Genomic DNA, 16,782 nt, shown 5'->3' on the forward strand with positions numbered 1-16,782 from the left:
GCATACCCACGCCACTGCAGCACTGTTTTGTTCAACCAGCGAGCATTGACATTCACAGTTAATTATGGAGATGTAGTGGACTGGGGCCATGTCCATTTAGTCGATGGCAGAATTTATCAAGCTCTAGTTAATGTCTGAACGATGGAGCTATGTCAGTCACAAAAAATACTTTATGTAATATGACATCTATATATTATATATTGCGAAACTGCAACATAGCATGGGTATAAGTACATATAAAACTCCTCACACGTTTTCTTCTACAAAAATGCTTTCTTTGCATTGCAACTTACTGGAATTTATGATATATTTTTTTCAAGTATGCACTCTCTTTCAGATCACTTCAGGTTTCATTTTAAAACATTCACAGATTCACTTCTATATTCGACAGTAAGTTTATCACCGTCCCAAACATCTCACCAGCAGATGTCAGTTTGTAATCAGATACCGCCTTCCTAATGTATGGAGCTCCTGAACACTTGGGAAGGCAGTAGCTTAGTCCGTAAGGATTAGGCTCCGAACCACAGTTGCGGAGTGTGGACTGGTAGCTGAAGAGGTGCCAGTTCGCCTCCTGGGTACTGCCAAAGGAGGCCTTGAGCAAGCCCCTGAGCAGCAATAAATGCCATAAACTGTCCACCTTGGATGTATTCGACAGGGAATTTCTGTAAAATGGTTGCAATGCAATCTCTGACATGAAATATTGTCCTGTGTCAGCTCTATACTGCCCATCACCATCTGCATCGCTGCACCCCACTGCACAAAACCCAGCAGCAGGGCCACTGATGCAACACTTTACCCTGTTGTTCCCGGAGGGCGCAGATAAAACAGCAGCCCTCCCTGAGCTGCTCCACCAGAAGAAACATGTCAGGCTGACCCTGCCTCTCATATACATCAAAACACTCATGCTGCCTAAAATGGGACCCATTAAATGTTATTTGCATTACCCTCCCCAGGCCTGATGCTGCAGTGAAGATTGTAAAAACATTATCTCCCTCTAGTGGTGAATGTAACACTCTGGTGATGGTCATTGTCATTCTGGGCAGTATCTCCGCATTGATCCTCATTCAGAAAGATAGAACACTGCAGCAGTGGAAGAGTGCAACACTGGAGCAGGATGGATGCAGTACTCTGTACGTTTGCATTTTTCATATTGGAGTTAAAAGAATGTAAACATCCCATAGAAAAGCACTTAACTCTGGTACAAATGTCAGGTTGAGTGCGAATGGGCCTTTTTCACAGAAGACATTTTTACATGTCACAGAAGGAAAAGTACTGGGGTGTATATTATGATAAATGAATGATGGCTGAATTCCATTTCCATTCCAGCTGCGCCAGTTTCAGGGTCCTGGTATTGTGAATGCTGGCTCACTGTCACACTTACTGGGACAACTGAACTGAAGAACTGAACCATCATTAGTGTTGTTGGTAACACGTGCTTTTCCTACTATGACAAGTCAAAATGTCACCTGTGAAAAAGGCCTACTAGCAATTTAATTAGTCAATCTCCAGAGCAACACACGACACCTAACAGAGCTCAACAGAAATAATTGGTGCAGAATTGTCATGTGATGTGACCTTGAAATGTATCAGTATCTTTACAGGAACACGTTCAAAAGCCATGAAATCTGTCAAGCACAGACAAACTGCGCTTGCAAAGAAGAACAGAGGTAACATGCAATATATAAATATAGAGCAGCTGCAGATTTGGTGTGCTAGCTTGTATTTACGGCACATGGATGGATTGTAAATAAACTACAGTGCCCGTGTTGTCAAGTGTTCCCCACAGATGTATTCTTGTATTGTATTATGTAGTTTTTGGACATCGGAGAACTTGGACACAAAGGAATAAGCTGAATCAGGCTTTGGCTCCACAGGCGCCACTTCATCAATCAATTTATTGTTGGGTTTGATCCTGTCAGGGGAGTTTGTTGACAATAAGAAAAAATGTAAGATAACTCCAGTTTTAAGCTTTAATCGAGCAAATGTCCTCAGCAAACATTACTTTGCAACGTCAAAGTAAGAAATGGATGCAGCTGTGTGGCCAGTGCGCGCATGGCTGCATACATGCGCGTACATGTGTGCACTCAGTGTGTTCAAGCATAAATTAGCACTGCTGACAGGGACACATGAGTGATGTGGAGACAAGATTATTCACATCAGCATACTGTAGATTATTGATGGCCTCACACTGTCTGTGGGCACTTTCTATCAATCTCATATGATGGAGGAGCAGAGATGGGCAGCATAATTAGAAGCAAAGTCATTGTAAAGAACAGACACACATATGTGCATTAACACACATAGCTGTTCTCTCCAGATGAATCAATTTATCACGGCTGTCACGTGCCCAACATCTTTCTTTCCATCTGCAAGCTGCGCTGTGGCGTCACAACAATGTCTCCTAAAAAGGGAACAGGGCTTGACTGTTTTGGACATCCTAGGTGTTTATTTTCCTGTCACAGCCTACAGCCTGTTTCGTCCTTTTTCTCCGGTTCTCTCTCTGTCTCTCTGTCCCCTACTCACTCTCAGTTTGTACCCCCCCCCCCCCTCCCCTCAGCCCCCAGCTTTCTCTCCCCTTCCCCCTCTCCCTGCCCTCCCTAAGCATGGCTAGCCGTTGGGGTTGGCCTCTCTCGCGCTGTGCCACGTATGTAACCTAAACTGCGGAGGAGCCAAGCAGGGCTGGGCCACGAGAAAAGCTTTCCATAAGACCAGGCTGTCTCTGAAATCTCTCTGTACCTTGTTCAGTGAGGAATACTTATGGGGCCGCAAACTTTCTTCTCTAAACCACTTTTTGTCAGTTAGTGTAGTCCACATCTGCATCTACCCCAGACATTAGTGTTGATTTACCTTTTCATCCCTCTTTCATATCCTTTTCCCATCCATCTCTCTGCTACTCTACTAGTCTCTCCGTTTCACTTTCACTCTCTGTCTCTGGGTCAGATTTTCACTTTTGTCATAGTATACTCTGTTGCTTCACCCTGGCCCCTCTCTTTACTTAATGTCATTAACAGGTGGCTGTCCAAAATAGACACTCACACACACACACACACACAAACAGCAAGGCTCTCACAGACACAAACATGTTTTTAATCAGGGCTGTCGTGCAGCACCTTTGCTTATTGATTTAGGATATCAAACATGTGAGGAGTAAAACAGGGTGCTGTTGAGATTGAGCACGAGTTACAGGTGCAGTCTTGTAGGGGGAAACGGCAGTGCAAACACACGCACACATTTAATCATAAACTGTGTTAACCAACCAGACTGCAGCCCCCTCCCTTGTTACACTCACTTTCCATAACCCTTATATACCTCCCTCCCACCCCTTTTCCTCTCTCTCTCTCTCTCTCTCTCTCTCTCTCTCTCTCTTTCACTAAGTCTCCCATCACAACTCTCCCCCTCTATTAAGTTTCAAGCGTCTCTTACTCCTGAACTGAGCAACACGCACCAAACAGGTCAGACTTATTCTTCTTTTCACTCAAGTGCATTAGCTAGTAGTTGCTTTCTTATGCCCGTGTGTGACACAGGTGGCAGTGGCTGTCTGTGGTGAAATAGTAGAGAGAGAGTTCCTGATTTTCACTACATACAATGCACCATGTGAACAAACTTGTGATCTGCTCAGCTGCTACAAAACTTAGGTCAGTGCACCATTAGTTTTTGTTGTATTATCAACCTCGGAAACCTGTGTGCGAACACTGCTTATGATAATCTTTTATTACAAAGTGAGCATTTGTCTGTGTTATCCCTCTGGTTGAGTAGCCTGCCGTGCTGTGACCCCTCTGAGCATCCTGTGGTTAATATGGATGTAATGTGATCAAGGTTTGTAATTGTATAACTACTAACATGGCTGTCAGCAGCTGCAGTCTTGATATTCTGTATTACAGTTAATGTTGGGGGAGTATTCTAATGCACGGGTGCTATTCCAAACCTTCAGTTCATTAGGGACACCCTTAATTTACTTTTTATTAGCTTTTAATTTTAGAAGACTATATCACTTTACAGTGCTTGCTGTGAGTTGTGATCAGGGGATACGTTGATATTATCACATTTATCGACTTCGTAATAATATCATGATGATATAATCTTATCACGTTATCGTTCTATAAATTTCTGTTGTCCAAATTATTTTCTCCAAGCAGGTTGTAATTAAAATATGACATAATTAGTTGTCAAAAATCTCACTAGAAGGCCTGTTGTGTAGCTAGACCTTTCAGTTTAAGTTTTTGAAGGTCAAGTGACATTATTAGTTATTTAAGTTTTTGTTTCACCCAGAGTGTGGTGACAGTGAAACACAGTTTGTTGCTTTGAACATTAGTTAGATTATTTTATATGTGATTTTGCACACATTTGCTACATTGTAAAGTAAATTCTATACCAGAAATTATCCTTACAAATATCATAATGATCATTTTAATTGTCAATTAATCGGCAGATTATTTTCTAAATTAACCGATCAGTCGTTTAACTAATGCAAAATGTGATGTCTTCAAATGTCTTGTTTTGTCAAACCAACGGTCAAATATCCAAAGATTTTCCGTTTCCAATAAAGAAACAACATTATCACCTCGGAGAAGGTGGAACCAGAGGACGGTGGGAGTTTTGATTGATAAGTTACTTAAACGAATCAAGTATCAAAATAGTTGCAGATTCATTGTCTGTCAGATTAAGCAACTGATCATTTCAGCTCTGAATGTTCAGTGTTCCCTTACCCCTGCTGACCGTGACCATAGTTTTGTTCTGGTTGTTTATATGTAACTGTCTCAGCATTGGCCATTTTGACAGTATTACTCACATCTATACTCTGAAAACTACTGTTTACAAAGGACTTGCACTTAGTGAGTTCATGTGGTGCGTTGCCTATATAAAACCTCTGATGCTGTCAGCTCAAAGCTCTGAATTAAGTGATCCACCAACTGCTGGTGCTGCCTTCCTAAATGGCCAGGCCTCTTGCCTACACTATGTGACCTGTTGGACTGCACCACACGGTTAATTACTGCAGCCCCCTCTCAGTCAGAGGGTTCAGGCATGAATTATCACCTCTCATGCACCCTGTGTAGAGCGGCATCACCATTGTGCCCCGTCTCTCACGTTGTTTAAACAGCTCCAAAGGCCCCTTGCTCATAGTTTGGAATAACATAAACAACTCTACAAGTCTGAACTCACCTACAGTGTATGCCACACACTCACTCACGTGCACACTCAGAAAGACAGTTATGGCTGCAGATTCCAAGTGTTGGCTGGTACACGTAATGCAGGATAGGAGGTATTTGTGGCAACCCATTATCCCCTCAGATCAAAAGGGGATCTGTGTCTAAGCCAGAGATAGTATACCTGCTCGGGAAAGAGCTGTTGTCAACTCCTCTGGGAAAACAGAAGATGGGCGGTCCTCTCTGGCGCTGTGGCGTTATCTCTCAACTTGACCATGCACCAACCGACTCCACTAGCTCATCCAGCCCAATTGTTTCTTCATCTGAAGCAAAATCTGCCTTTCAGGGAAACACCACATGGCTTATCTGTTGTTGGCTGAGAGCATGTCACATGGCTTTTAGGAAGGGATGCTGATAAAGCTGTTGGAAATCAAATATTACGCTGGTGATGAAAGGATTTTGCTCTTGTGAAGCATCTGCTGGCTGTTCTTTCATCTTTCTGTTTCATCTCTTTATTTCACAGAACTGGACGGAAAACAGACACTGGCTGTCCTGGTCCTTACCTCCGTCTCCTCCCATTTTTTCATTTCCTTACTTCATCCGCCCCTATTTCATTATAGTTCTATCTTTTTTTGTCTAATTTCATTGTTCAGCCCGCTTATTTTTACTTGAGCCTTTGTTCACTCTGGCTGCTTTTGCTCAATGTACTCATCCATCACAGGATAGCTGATAGTTGTGTCTCCTTTTATAACATACTGCTTATAAAACTTCCAAACTTGCACCCTCTTCTCCCTTAACCTCTCACCATTTTCTTCTCACTAAACCTTCCTTTGATATTTTATTCTATTATTTTCTCCTCTAATATTTAACCTAAGTGTCCTGTTCTGTCCCCTGGCGTTCCTCGGGCCTGGCCAGTTTAGATCATTATGTGGTCCAACTATTTTGTACAGCAGGATGAGGAGGGTCGCATCGGGGTGGCAGGGGCTGGACAAGGTGGGGGTTTGGGTGGAATTAAAGGTGGAAGGGGACAAAGGAGGACCCACAAGATGAGTGACAGCCAGGAGGGGAAGATCAAGCTGGCATTCTTTGTGTCTATCATTGGCGTGACCCTGACGGTGTTGGGCATGGGGACAGAGTTTTGGGTGGAGCTGGCCCAACCAAAGAATTTCAGCGGCAATCAGACCTGCCAGATGGCCCACTATGGCCTGTGGAAGGGCTGCATCCGTACCCTATGGGTGGCTGACATAGACCCAGAGAGGACAAGCTGTGGCCCCGTCGAACTACCTGGAGGTGAGACCTCTGGCTGGCGTGTGTCTGTGTCTCTGTGAGAGTTTGTGTTCATCTGTCTGTCTGTTCTCTGTGCTGTCTGGGAGGTAAGCAGGTGAGGTTTCTGGAGGGCATGTGTCTGTTTTGTTTCTGTGACTGTCTGCTTGTGTCTGCTTCTCTGCAAACTGAATTGCCCGACCATGCAAGTCTACCTCGAGGCTGCTTTCAGTACAGCTACAGTATGTACCTCAGTATGAAGGTGAATTCATAGAGAAGGGTCAAAAGATGTTTCAGAGAGGATGCAAGTTGTTTGACATCACTGAGGAAAAAAAGTGTTCACTTAATCGCCTCCATTTCTCTTTTTCCATCACCACTGATGTAAAAACAGAGGGAGTAGGCATATTAATATGATGTATGCCCTCTGGGAATATGCCAACATCAGTAGGTCTTATATCTGAACCCATGAGAGACTGAGGATGACTTAATTTCAATACAAATTATTTTCATCTTACTCACAATCTTCAGATTTCTAAGGAACATATTTCTGAACTTTGATATGTATTTAGTAATTTCCCCAAGTGTATGTATATATGTATATCCACTGTAAACTTGCATAGGGATAGAGAGAGGATAGTTGTGTATGCCTTCATACATATGTATCTAGGTCATCATACAGATAATGTGCAAATGGAATCATTAAAGAAATGCTTGGAAACAGAGCATGAGCAAGACAGTAAAGCTGTTTAATAAGTCCTAATACTTATTATATTGTAACAACACAAAATAGCATGCAGGTGCATGCAGCATCATAGAATATAATATTTGTGATTCACAACATTGTCAGTGTAGTGAAGCATTCCTTTCAAGGTTTTCCCTTGACTGGATACCTAATCATCGTTGTATGCATAGTACAGACAAGTGACAGAACACAGGTTTACTGTGTTGTCGAACATCCATGTTTAGAGTTGTGACAGCTCCTTACTAAAAGCACTTTATTCAACTTGATCATGGTTAGGTTCTCCAGAGTGTGTTGATTATCTGCCCAATGACCTATTTCTGTCTGAAAAGCAAGTCTACAGATGGAGGCAGGTATTGGAGCAAGTGAGCTACAGATAGGCAAGGCAGGCTTTAGGAGGAGCTGCATCTGGAATCACGGCCTGTCTCAGGGAATCCGCCAAGACACAGCAGACCTCTGGATAAACTGTAAAATTGCTTCTTCCAGCAGAGATACACATGGATCTTGTACAATATCTCACAAAATGAGTACACCCCTCACATTTGTTTAAATATTTGATTATATCTTTTCATGTGACAACACTGAAGAAATGACACTTTGCTACCATGTTAAGTAGTGAGTGTACAGCTTGTGTAACAGTGTAAATTTGCTGTCCCCTCAAAATAACACATCGCACAGCCATTGATGTCTAAACCTCTGGCAACAAAAGTGAGTACACCCCTTTACATTGTAGCAAAGTGTAATTTCTTCAGTGTTGTCACATGAAAAGATATAATCAAATATATGAGGGGTGTACTCTTGTGAGATACTGTATATGCATAAATACTTTTCACGTACATCACCGTGAATAATATGTCATGACATTTTTTTTTCTTTCCTGTCATCAAGTACAAATTCATCAAACTTGTCTAAATGTCCTGCATGCCTGGCTGCCTCTGAGATGGCCTGTTGGTGTGTGAGAGCAGCCAGTATGCTTCTGACAATCTTTCTCACACGTGCTAACACTATTGGCCCACGCCGCCTGTCGCACATGGCCGTGGGCTTGTCATGTTTGGAGGAAAAACAACTGTTTTTGCCATCTCTGCGTCTCTGTTTCACATCCCTGTTTACATGCCTCTGGCTCCCGTCCGGAGCAAAGTGCGGCCTGCTGTCTGTCATCTCAAGACCAGCTATCCATCTTCGCTGCCTGCTGGAGAAGGGAACGTGACAGCTCAATAATTATAGCCTCAGCAGGGGTAGCGAGAGCAAAAACCAGTTGACTGTGATAGCATAATGTGTTAAAAAAAATCAGTGGGCTGATAAATGGTATGTCTGCTTCAATAAAAAAATGTGCTCAGGCACAAACATATTTGTGTGTGAAAGAAATGTGTGATTGTGTGTGTATGTGCGCAAGCATGTGGTCATCTTGGACCAAATAATATTCAGTGGGTGAAAGTCATCACTATGCGCTTGTGAAGCCAAGTGGAATCTGACTACTTCACAGTTTTTGTCTAAATATAGAGAGGGGGAAATGAGGATGAGGGACAGACAGGGACTGAGGGAGAGTGTATATCTAATGCAGTATTAACCAACCCCTCTGTGTTTCCTCCCCCTCTTGACATCTCCTGCTCCCCTCACCTCCTTCTCCATCTGTGGCTCCCCTCTCTCTTCCCCTTCACTCACCGCCCCTCCATCTGCCCCCAACTCACTCCTCCTCCTCCCAGCCATCTCATCCTCTGAGCCTCTATCCATATTTCCTACATCCCCCGTTCATCATTCACTCACCCCACATATCCTCTTCCGCTCATTCCTTCTTCTTCTAATGCAGCCACGCCTCTCCCTTTCTGTTATCTATCTGCCCCCTCTCCCCGTCTACCTCCCTTTCTCCCCTCTGCCATGCACCCTCAGTGCTTTGCTGTCTCTCACCCTCTATGGTGGCACCGTATGTGTGGTGCTGGGCAGTGTGTGTGTGGAGTGGTGTGTGTCTCTGGGTATTCCAGCTAATACTCAACACTTGGATATAAATAGGAATAATGCCTGGAAGGACAGTGTGCACGGATGCGTAGGGGGCACATAACAGTAGACCAGCGGCCATCCATAGGAGTGTGTGTGTGTGTGTGTGTGTGTACATGAGTCTGATCTGATCTTTTTCCTTTACCCACAGAATCCAACTGCACCTACTTCAAATTCTTCACCTCTGGGGAGAATGCAGTCATATTCAAGAAGACAACTAACAAGAGTGAGACATTATACGCCCCCCTGCAATTTCTGTTACACATACAGATGCACACTAACAGTTTCATTGCAGCTACTATCAATAAAGATGTTCACTGGGGATGCTCAGAGGACCACGCTGGTGGTTTTTGCATGTTTCAGCCCATTAACTTCTGCTGCCACCCATTTTCCAAAGCAAATCATAAGCTATTAGACTGATTAATGTGTTCACCTTACTGTCCAGGTAGCCACTGGCTTCAGCGCAGGTGGCTTAACACTTGATACATCACAGTGAGCATGAAGTCAACTTTATCTTTTGGTCAAATGTTTTGAAGAGAGACTCTTTGATGTATTCAACGAAGCTCAGACACTTAACATATAAGAGCTGTAAGAACAAAATGCAATCAGAAGGTCTTGTTTGCATATTAAACCCAAAAGACATATGTTAAGCAGCTTCCATGCTAGCAATGTCTGGTTGGTCAACCAGTTTGGTCCAAACCTCAACATTTAAGCAACTATTGGATGGATTGTCCTTTTCTTTTCATTTTTCATTTTTTTAATGCTTTTTACATGATGTAGGAGAATAATTTCAAGATGACCCTCTGACATTTCATCTAGCGCCACCATGAGGTTGACATTTGTGGTTTTGTGTTAAATATCTCCTAACTGTTGGATGGACTGTCTTAAAATTTGGGTCAGACATTCACGTTCAGGATTAAAAGTAATCACTTTGGTGATGCCTTAATATTGCTAATGCTAATATGCTAAACTAAAATGGTGTAAGTGGTAAACTCTATAGGCTACCTGCTAAACATCAGCATGTTAGCTTTGTCACAGAGCTGCTAACATGAGTTTAGGCTCTTCAGTCTTGTTGTACTAAAAGTGGTTGCTGTTTGGCAGCCAGCTCATAGATGCCTGAAAAATTCCACCAGGCACCAACAAGAAGGGCTCTTTAAAATACTGCCAACTGCATCAAATAACAAAACTCTTAAAAACCACAAGTTGTGCGCTGTCCATTCACATCAACCAAGTTTTAAGTCTCTCATTTTAAAATACTACACACTTGCACTGATGCCATGAATGATCGGGAAAATGCGTTACTCAATCTTAAATCTGTAAAGTGTAGCTGGGCAAACTGCTCATAGTCTTGTTTTATATTGCTTTCATTGTTATTTATCTCACTTACTTTTTGGCTTCTTCTGCCTCCAAACAATGAACCGCATTCCTAAAGCTTGTGTCTGTTGTGTTAATAAAATAAAATAATATGTGTGGTGGTGGAGCGTCAAAAAAACAATGCTGGCAACGGCTGAATGTTGATCAGATTTTTTAGGTTGCACCTGTTCAGGTTTCCAATGCCAGTAAAATCTGTTTTAAACAGAGCCAGTATGGGAAGTGGTACAATTCACACCATGTTTGCATTCCCACATTTCAATACTCAAGTACAATCAAGTATAAGCCCAGTAGAATCAAACTTTGTGAGGTGGTGAATTGTCTGATTCTACTCAATAGTTTCCAAATAGCATTTCACACCGTCTTATAACTGTGCAGCAAGATTTCTTGCTACACAGTTATGAATTTCATCTTTAACTACACTTATTTTCACATATTCTCATATACACTTTTATACTTTATTCCCTTTTCTTTTTAAAATTTATATCTGCTGCCCTACAGATCTGAATCTAGCAGCAGCTGTCTTGGCCCTTTTGAGTCTGACCATGATGGTAATGGGCTCCATCTGCATCGCCATGTCCCTCAGCAAAGGAGTGCCCTTCTTTCTCAAGCCGGCCTCCTTCTGTTTCATCCTATCAGGTGAGACCTCATTCTCCTATTTTTTCCCACATATTTTTTCTCAATGTCTTTCATCGCACCAATTATTTTCTCCCTCTGTGCAGGTGTACTGGTCCTTCTCTCTGTCCTGATATTTCACCAGTCCATGCTGGCCTTGCTGTCCAGTGATCACTCCATACCTTTACACCATGAGCTGTCCTGGTCTGTGGCCTGCGTTGGCTCAGCAGGAGCTATTCTTATTGTTGGAGGTTTCCTCTTCATCATCCTCTCCCTTCCTTTCAGCCCCTGGCAGAAATGCTTGCCACACAAGAATAGCGCCACCTAGCACTTTAATTCTTGAAATATTCATACAGTGTTCTTGGTCTTGCGCAAGTGGAAAAGTCCTTTTCTTGTGACTTTGCTTGCTCTTGGCATTTAATTTGTTCAATAAGTCATACTAGGTCTTAATCAAATGTATGAAGAGAAGTCAGCAACACATTAGTGTGGCCTCCAGAATTTGCTTTTGCAATATTTTAGAGTTTTGAGTAGAAAACAGATGGAAGAAGCAAGAGGGCTACTGCTGACTGTTTAATTTTTTAGCTCTGTGTGTCACAAATAGGCTTGTTAGCCTGCTTATAGCTGTCTTTCCGCTAATATAAGGAGAGTTAATAAAAAAATTAAAATGCTCAGACATGTTTCTATTTTAAAATTTTTAGTCTGTTTAATACGGAAGCTCATTTCTGCCAAGAACATTTAAAAATACATGAAAAGTTAGCAAGTCCCCCAAATAAAACTATAATATATAAAATGTTGTTCTTTGTCCGTGCCCTCTAGAACAATTTTCTGATCTGACACCCGTATCGGCAAGACATCATAATTTCTCTCAAATTCACTGTTAAAGAATCTGTTTTATGATGCAATGGTTAAGGTTGGGTTAGCTTTATGCACAACAACTACTTGAGTGGAGTGAGGGGAAAGATCATGGTTTGGATCACAATTACTGCTTTTTAGGGTTATGGGACCTTCATCGTCATGTTGTTGTTTTTTTTGCATAATGACAAGCATGTGTGTAATGTTAGGGAACAATCGTGCTCATGCTTAAAAAACAACAACATTGACTGTTGGTTGGAAACGGGAAAAGAACAGCTGATTTTTTGTTGACATATCCAGCCACCCTGACCTCCTCCCTACATGGACGTCGTCACTTTACAAAGTCACCATCTGACTTCCTCATTACTACAGCTGCTAGAGGGCTTTATCACTTGAATGTAAGCATTGTTTTGGGGCACTTGTTGAAACGACTGATGCTGTCGTTCCTCTTGGGAGGACAGTCTCAAAGTTAAACTTAACAAGCTACAAAATTATGAGATTGTCAGTCAAAAACTTTACTTACTAATTTCAAATGATGGTTACCAAGTCAGAAAGTTTGACTTACCGTCTCATAATTATGACTTACCTTAGGTATGTTCTCTTTTTTCATCACGTTTGACTTTTCATCTATTTCTTTCAGGCAGAAATGGGCCTCCATAGTTTAAAATTCCTATCCGCATCAGAATGAACCACCATCAGATGAGGAGGTCCCGATTACCTTCAAAGAAGTTACTTGTCATATCTGCTACATGTTGCCTTATGAATAGAGTCGACGAGGGTCCTTAATATTCTCGCCTATGAAGCTTTTTCACACTTAATACTTAATAAACAAGAGGCCTTAGTTGTCATTATTTATTACTTATGTGTGTTTTACAACTATTGGGTGAATGCTGCATCAAGTATACCAGATGAATGTATGTTGAATGAATTCAACTGTGAGAAGCAATTTTGTATATCAGAGGATTGTATGGACTCACTTTATAAGCTCAACTTTGTACATAAACTGAATGAATGTGTTTTTATTTTATGAATGGTCACCGTAGCAGTATGTATGTCGTAAATACACTTTCTGTTTGTGATAGGAAACTCACCATATCTCTCTAGCAAGAAATGCTATTCTAAAACACATGCTGTGCTCATTTCTACTCATATATGTACAGTATGTGGCGCCAGTTTTACTTATCATTAAAGGGAATTGACGTAAAATAATTGGCTCTCTTTTGTTCATTGACATGACACCCTGTGCTCTCAAACTTGACATTCACCCATTTTCACCCCTTCACAGTGTGATTCCTAACCTCTCTGCCAAACATCCCACTCCACCCCCAAACCCACTACTCTATAATTAGGCCAGAGCTCATCGTAATGCATTTCACTGTAGAGGTTGGGAAACCTTATCCTTGAATTTCAACTATGTACCCCCCAGCCTGTCCTCATACCTCTGTGCCCTCTCCTCTCCGTCTCCACCCCTGACCTCAGTGTGTCACTTTCCCTTCTGTCTCCAGGGGAACCCGACGGTCACAAATGCTCCACCCCACCTCCAGCGCTGTCTGCCCCGCACACTCAGACAACTGACCAAACAGATCAGAGATGTCCCAATATCTGCTCTAACACCCGGTGTGCTGGGGAGAGAGTGGCATCCAGACAGTCACCTGCATGCACACTCACATACTCTCACACATGCTTTTAACTCTCAGTGGGCAGAAACTGATTCCACATGACACACTATCCTGGTTGTATATATAGCTGTTAATAGTCCTACTGAGACAGTGCGACAAGTGGTGCACGACCACTAGCTGCATGTTTGTTAAATGGAAATGGGCTTCCTAGAATTGTTGATAAGGATTGAAGGTGGAAGCTCCCACAAGGAGAAAACGTCAACTGTTAAAATGTGATATTGCCAAAATATGAATGTCCCTATATTTTTCAGATATATTACCCTAAACTGTGATAAGGAATAGTGGATGTGTAGTAGATGGCATGAGTTTGCTTTGGCAGCCTCTCATCCTTCCTCTTTGAATCTCTCATCACTGTATCACTGTGACTGTAACTAGACTGCAGTAGGTATGATAATAGCAGGGGAAGGCACTGCTGATAGCTAATCCTCCAGTCCAGAAGCACTGCTAGGAATCTCAGGCCCCTTGTCAAGGATGTGACACTGCTTCCCTCTGGCCTGATGCATCTGATGAAGTATCATCTCTTGTCTCTGAAGGGGCTCCTCCTGCTTGAGCCACACTCTGGAAGTATTCCCACTTTTCTCCCTACCAGTGATCACCTGTCTGAGGTCAAGCAAAACCTGCCTAGTGGGCCTGAAGAGAACAAAGCAGACCATGACATATTTTTTAATTGTTCATGCAAAAACATGTATGAGATGCCAGATGGGACCACCACCGAAAAAAAGATCAGGTAGGGCAGTGGCCACAGAAGAGCATACTGAATTAACTTTCAGTTGCTTTTCTCATTATCCTATTTGGCAAATACCTACCATCTGGTGCTACCCATATATTTGCAAATATTATGAACCTCAGATCTGACAGGGAAGGTCAAAGTCTTTGTAGGATCACAGCATGCTAAAGATTAGCTTAGAGACCTTGTGCTTTAGTAACTACAAAGAGTAGTATTTGCTCACTAAAGGCAAACAGTGTGAGTGTTACAGCCCAGTGGTGGAAAGTAACTACATGCATTTACTCTAGTACTGTACATTAGTATTTCCATTTTATGCTATATTGCACTTACACTACATTACAGAGGGAAATGTTGTACTTTTTACTCCACAACATTTTTCTATACTATAGTAACTTTTCAGTTTAAGATTCTACATACAAAACTTAACGTTGTTTTCTAAGAGTCTCGTATGTTTACACACTCATTGTCTCTGCTTACAATGCAATTCATGAGACCACTAAATTTCAACATGACATGAGTGTAACATCCGGCAGATTGACTGTTCAGCTTTAGGCCACGAAAGAATGACCTTTTAGGGCATAGCAAAGGGATAAAGAGAAAGGGATATTGTGGACCAAGAGGGATTTGTAAGATTTAGTTTTGGCACTACATTGTGTCCACACTCATATATGCTATTGCCAGTCTTCCCTGCCAGGCTTTAATAAACAATGATTTGTAAGACATTATGAGTTGCTTGAGATCTTCTAAAAATAAGATTTGACCTGCTCCCAAGAATTTTCATAACAATAATGAACTAATAATTTAATAATATAATACTGACAATGGCCATTCTTCATACTGAATACTTCCATAAGTATATTTTGTTGCTGTAATTTTACTTAAAGATCCTCTGGCATTATCACATGAACAAAACTCTTCAGAAGCTCATGGTATAAGAAGAAGCAAAAGTATAGAATTTACAATGGAAGTTCTTTGGAAGAAGCTAGCTCAGTATTCTTAGTGTGGATATCATGGCAGAGGCTGTGAGGAAACCGAAGAAGGATGGAAGCGAGGAAGAGAATATGAGAGAGTGATGAGCAATAGACCTATTGGCCTGACTTTTACTTGTTGCGTGAGCTAAAAAAGCTGAAAGGATGCAAAAAAGAGGCTGACCTGGCCTTGCTGTTGGGCAATCAAGTTGTTGGGTATCAAGTTGATGTTAGCAAACTAGACAACACACTCGGACATTGGTAACGTTACTGTAAGTGCGCTTGTGTCTGTTGCTGTCTAACTTTGTTGACTAGCTTGCCACCCAAGTTTCAAGGAACATTATGCTGCTGCTGGTGGACACAGAGCGAGCAGGCAACACAACCAGGCTCCACAGCTTCTATGGACATAATGTTAACTAATGGCAGAGGCAAGGAGACAGAAGAGGACGTTGAAGGAGTAAGCTAAAGAGAGAAAAAGAAAGTGAACATGCAAGAGGCTCCCGAATGTTGGTGAGAGCTTTGTGTAATAAAAGGCCGCAAGACAGACGCAGGCCTGGCTTTCTTTCAGTGTACACAGATGGACTAGTAAGTTAGGGTGACCATATTTTGGTTTTCAAAAAAGAGGACAGTGGGGGCAGGAGACAGACAGACAACCGCAGCGGGTGGAAGATTGGGGCTGGGATGATGGATAAGTAATTGGTGGCACTGTGGCAATGTGTAGGCTAAGTATAAATTAGTGTTGTAGTACAATATCATAATATTAAATAAAATGACAATAAAAAGTTTAATGTTAGTATAATAGTAATATATTTATAGGTTACACTTTATTTGGCTAATGTCTGCCTACAGATGTTTATAGTAGGCCTATATGTAACATTTCAGCTGCTTATTATTTGAGATTCAACAATTCAATTGATTTACAAATAAATGTTTTCTGTCTTGTTAAGGTTTGATTAGGGATAATAGCTAAATAAGTGTATTCATTATCAGATAATAGTAGCCTATCCTATATATAAAACCGAAGCCATCCTGATCGGTACCCCACACCAAACCCAGTCCTCTTCCCTCAGCAGTATACCCATCTTTGGTCATCACATTGCCCTGTCTACCTCTGTTACAAACCTCGGAGTCAGACTTGACTCAAATCTCACATTTGACACCCACATCCGCCACCTTTGTAAGGTCTCATCATATCACTCCGGTCCTGAAATCCCTCCACTGCCCATTCAACACAGAATTCAGTACAAAATCTGTCTCCTCGACCTTCAGTGCATACATGGAACTGCCCCTGCCTACGTCAGTGAACTGCTCACCCCACACACCGCCTCACGAAACCTCCGCTCCTCCACCTCTACCTGCTGCTTGCACCAACCAAGGACTAAACTCTCCACTATGGGAGACAGAGCCTTCCAGGCAGTCGCCCCACGGCTCA

General features: G+C 42.1%; 1 protein-coding gene across 2 annotated transcripts; it reads left to right on the plus strand.

Moving 5' to 3' along the window:
• The first annotated feature begins 3,318 nt into the window (after positions 1-3,318).
• On the plus strand, positions 3,319-13,171 carry cacng6b (calcium channel, voltage-dependent, gamma subunit 6b). Of its 2 annotated transcripts, XM_038711239.1 has the most exons (5): positions 3,319-3,452; positions 5,668-6,434; positions 9,290-9,364; positions 11,011-11,148; positions 11,232-11,452. In XM_038711239.1, exons 2-5 carry the CDS (start codon positions 6,071-6,073, stop codon positions 11,450-11,452), a joined length of 798 nt encoding a protein of 265 aa, XP_038567167.1. In that variant the 5' UTR covers positions 3,319-3,452; positions 5,668-6,070. The 2 variants fall into 2 exon arrangements, with proteins under 2 accessions (XP_038567167.1, XP_038567168.1); XM_038711240.1 differs by lacking the exon at positions 3,319-3,452 and having other exon boundaries at positions 6,071-6,434; positions 11,232-13,171.
• The last annotated feature ends 3,611 nt before the right edge of the window (positions 13,172-16,782 follow it).

This window comes from Micropterus salmoides, unplaced genomic scaffold, assembly GCF_014851395.1.
Source record: "Micropterus salmoides isolate LMB-PRFRI ecotype aquatic unplaced genomic scaffold, ASM1485139v1 Ms_hic_scaffold_11, whole genome shotgun sequence".
Classification (NCBI taxonomy): domain Eukaryota; kingdom Metazoa; phylum Chordata; class Actinopteri; order Centrarchiformes; family Centrarchidae; genus Micropterus; species Micropterus salmoides.